General features: G+C 41.4%; 1 protein-coding gene across 1 annotated transcript; it reads right to left on the minus strand.

Moving 5' to 3' along the window:
- Positions 1-574: 574 nt before the first annotated feature.
- stmp1 (short transmembrane mitochondrial protein 1) lies at positions 575-3,010 on the minus strand. Its single transcript, XM_080491668.1, has 3 exons — positions 2,841-3,010; positions 2,245-2,298; positions 575-1,890 (listed from the first exon to the last, which is right to left on the minus strand). Exons 1-3 carry the CDS (start codon positions 2,853-2,855, stop codon positions 1,819-1,821), a joined length of 141 nt encoding a protein of 46 aa, XP_080347794.1. The 5' UTR covers positions 2,856-3,010; the 3' UTR covers positions 575-1,818.
- Between the last annotated feature and the right edge of the window lie 109 nt (positions 3,011-3,119).

Genomic DNA, 3,119 nt, shown 5'->3' on the forward strand with positions numbered 1-3,119 from the left:
TCCATTTCTATTTTTCTTTTAAAAGCCAACGAAGAAGTCGAAGCCCGCCAAGAAGAAGGGTGGAAAGAAAGGCAAAAAGAAGTCCTCAAAAACCCCCAAGGAGGAGCTGGACATCCTCAGCCCAGAAGCCATAGAAATGGCCAGCTACGTTTGCGACAATGCCTCCCAATGTCTGGAGTTCAGAGGGTTTGCGTGGCCAAAGTCACAAAAGAAGAAAAAGAAGGGAGGGAAGAAAAGGAAGAAGTAGTAAAAAATTCTGCCAAGATTTATTTCCAGTAAAACCGTTGTTTTTCTTTGGCGCCACCTGGTGGGCAGATGCCCAACCAACAGCCCAAAAAGACGTTTTAACTGAATAAACGTGAAGGCAGAGGGGCCAACAGCGGGGCGCAAGTGCAAATGCCCCAACACAACTGCAAAAAAAATAATATATATATATATAAAATAATTTAACACAATAAAAGTCAAAACACAACAGCAAAAAGCCACAAGACAACAAAAGTCACAACATGACAGCAATAGCAAACAACACAATAGCAACATTCCACAACAGAACTGCGCAACAGACGAACTATTTGATCACGGAGGGTTTATTGACACATAAGTAAAACGCTGCTGCATGATGAGTGTGATTAATGTTTTTTGTTTTCAGAAATCAGCAATGTTGGCATTTGGTCTTTGGATTCAAAATGCTGCAGGGAGAGTCCTGACAAGAACCAGCATCAGAGATCACATCACTCCAATATTAGCTTCTCTTCATTGGCTCCCTGTTAAATCTAGAAAAGAATTTTAAATCCTCCTCCTAACTTATAAAGCTCTTAACAACTCAGACCCCATTGTCCAGTGTCCAGGCTCAATGGCCTCCCCGCAACAGTTCCAACCACACAGACAGACACAGACACACACACACGTTCAACGATCAAAATCAAGTTTTTCTTGGGTTGTTGCTACTTTGTCCATTTATGTTCTTGTCTAGACAGAGCTGCTCAGGCTCGTTTAATCTAACAACAGTTGGAAAGTGTTGGGATCAGTGTGATAACTGTAAGTAGTTTGTGCAGCATTAACAAGGGTATTGTCTGTTGTCCCCGCATCTTCTCTCTTCTCTCGCTCTTTGAGCATCCCCCCGGTCGTGTACAGCAGCCAGCAGGAGACTCCAGGTCTCTTCGTGTTGCAAGAGAAAAAACTGTTCTGACACCGGAAGGCTCTCAATCACATAATATTGCATGCCCGAGCTGCTGGACAGGGTCAGGGGGAAAAACAAATGAAAGAAAGTGCCGTAAAAGGTCAAGTTCACGAGGCAGACACTTAAAAATATATCATATGTACCTTTTATTGTAAGCTGAATGACTCGAACTGTGTACTTGTGTCATAAAACCTTTGGCAGTTGGAATTGACATGACAGGGATTTTATTTTTTTAAACATTTATGTAACAATGTCGCAGCAGGCTGTGCTATTATTCATTTTGGAGAACATTAGACACATCTACGGTGGAAGTTTTAGATTGGCATGAGTGGGTTACATCACCACAGTGCATCATAGAAAAGGCCAGCGACCTGGACTTAAAGTGATCCCAATAGATAGCTGCATAATTCTTGAAAACCAGTCTTTGCACAATTTATCTTTACAAAAATAGGCTACAATGGGGACATGCCCACAAAACTAAAGAGAGGAAACAAATACTGTTCCAGGCACTGTTTATGTTTCCATACACAATCAACTCTTATCAAATGTACGCGCATGATTACGCCATAACCCTGCAAAATAAATAGTTTCTCTGCACACAAAAGTCTGTTCCTGCTTGCAACTTGGTCCCGTTCGGCTCACTCTGGAGGCTTCTTCTTGGCCTCCGCGTCTTTCTTAAAAGCTTCGATTTTCTTGGCTATGTTAGGAACCTGGAAAAGAAGGGTTGCATTGAAATAGCAATTTGAGTCTTTTTTATTGCATCGATAAGCCACTAAGTTAATCTTGGATCGTTGAAATGAGACGACAAAAGTTTTGTTATAATCTTTAAGCTTAAGTTATCTGTTTTACTGATTTAGCCTCTCACCTTGTTCCGAGGCACTTTGTTATTGCACCTTATAAATAGTGATCAGGTGCATTTAGATCGCTATCAATGTGTTACATCAAGCTAAACCAACTAGAGGTCAGTTTAAACAGGATCTGGGCAGTGTTGCCTTCATAAAAGCCGGCAGGTCAAAAGTTATAGGCAGAAAACTTAAGTTACACACAAAATACAGCATACTCACGTCATAGTTTTGAGCGATGTACATCCCAACAACATTCCCCAAAGTGAAGCCGGCCTGGAAGAAAACAAGTCAATAAAGGTTGAGACGTCTGACTTCCTGTTTATGATAAAAAGAACTGGGCGATCATGGTGTGTCGGAGTATTTTACCTCAAAAAAACATTCACAATTTCTAAAAATTGACACTAACCTGGACACAACCACTAAGTGGGTAAAGAAAAACAAATCAATAGCTGGAATAGTCTAGTAGGTTTGGGAGATTGCATCATTTTGTTAACATTCAGCTTCCAAAACCGTCCAACCAACACAGCTATCCCACGATATCTGACTTCATATCGCGATATCAAATCATATCGACAATTCTTAGAGGACATTAGCTAACAACAATGGTTACATTTCTATTACAGTGAGTAACGTTTAGTTAATAACATGTATATCATTTTCAGGGGACTATAAATGAGTTTTATATCTTATCCAGTGAGTCTGTGATAACTTTTGACTGTCTCGTTATTATTGTGTCATTGGCTGAGCTACATTCACCAACACAAAACATCCTGATAAAAGACGATGACACGCGTGGAAACGTTGATTTAACTCACCAGAAACTGCAGCATGGTGAAATGACGGAGCCACTCAAAGTCCGCGCACAGCAAACTAACTTAGCGACGAGGAAGCGGGTAGTTTTCTCAAAGTTTGAGGAGCAATTCACCAAAGTCCGCGAGCCAAGCTAGCGCTCATCAACATGCCGTGTGCGCATGCACGAGAGTCCAACACTTCTCGCGGTATCTCTGGGGAAATTCTTTTGTAGTCTTTTGTATGGAGGTTCATGCTTCAGCTGTCGCTGCTGCTCAGTGAAGAACTACAACTCCCAGAAAGGC

The sequence above is a fragment of the Lipophrys pholis genome (assembly GCF_963383615.2).
Source record: "Lipophrys pholis genome assembly, chromosome: 22".
NCBI classification, from domain to species: domain Eukaryota; kingdom Metazoa; phylum Chordata; class Actinopteri; order Blenniiformes; family Blenniidae; genus Lipophrys; species Lipophrys pholis.

Coding starts and splice junctions, on each gene's coding strand:
- stmp1 (XM_080491668.1), bottom strand. Junction 1,891..2,244: donor ACATCGCTCAAAACTATGAC/GTGAGTATGCTG, acceptor CTTCTTTTCCAG/GTTCCTAACATAGCCAAGAA.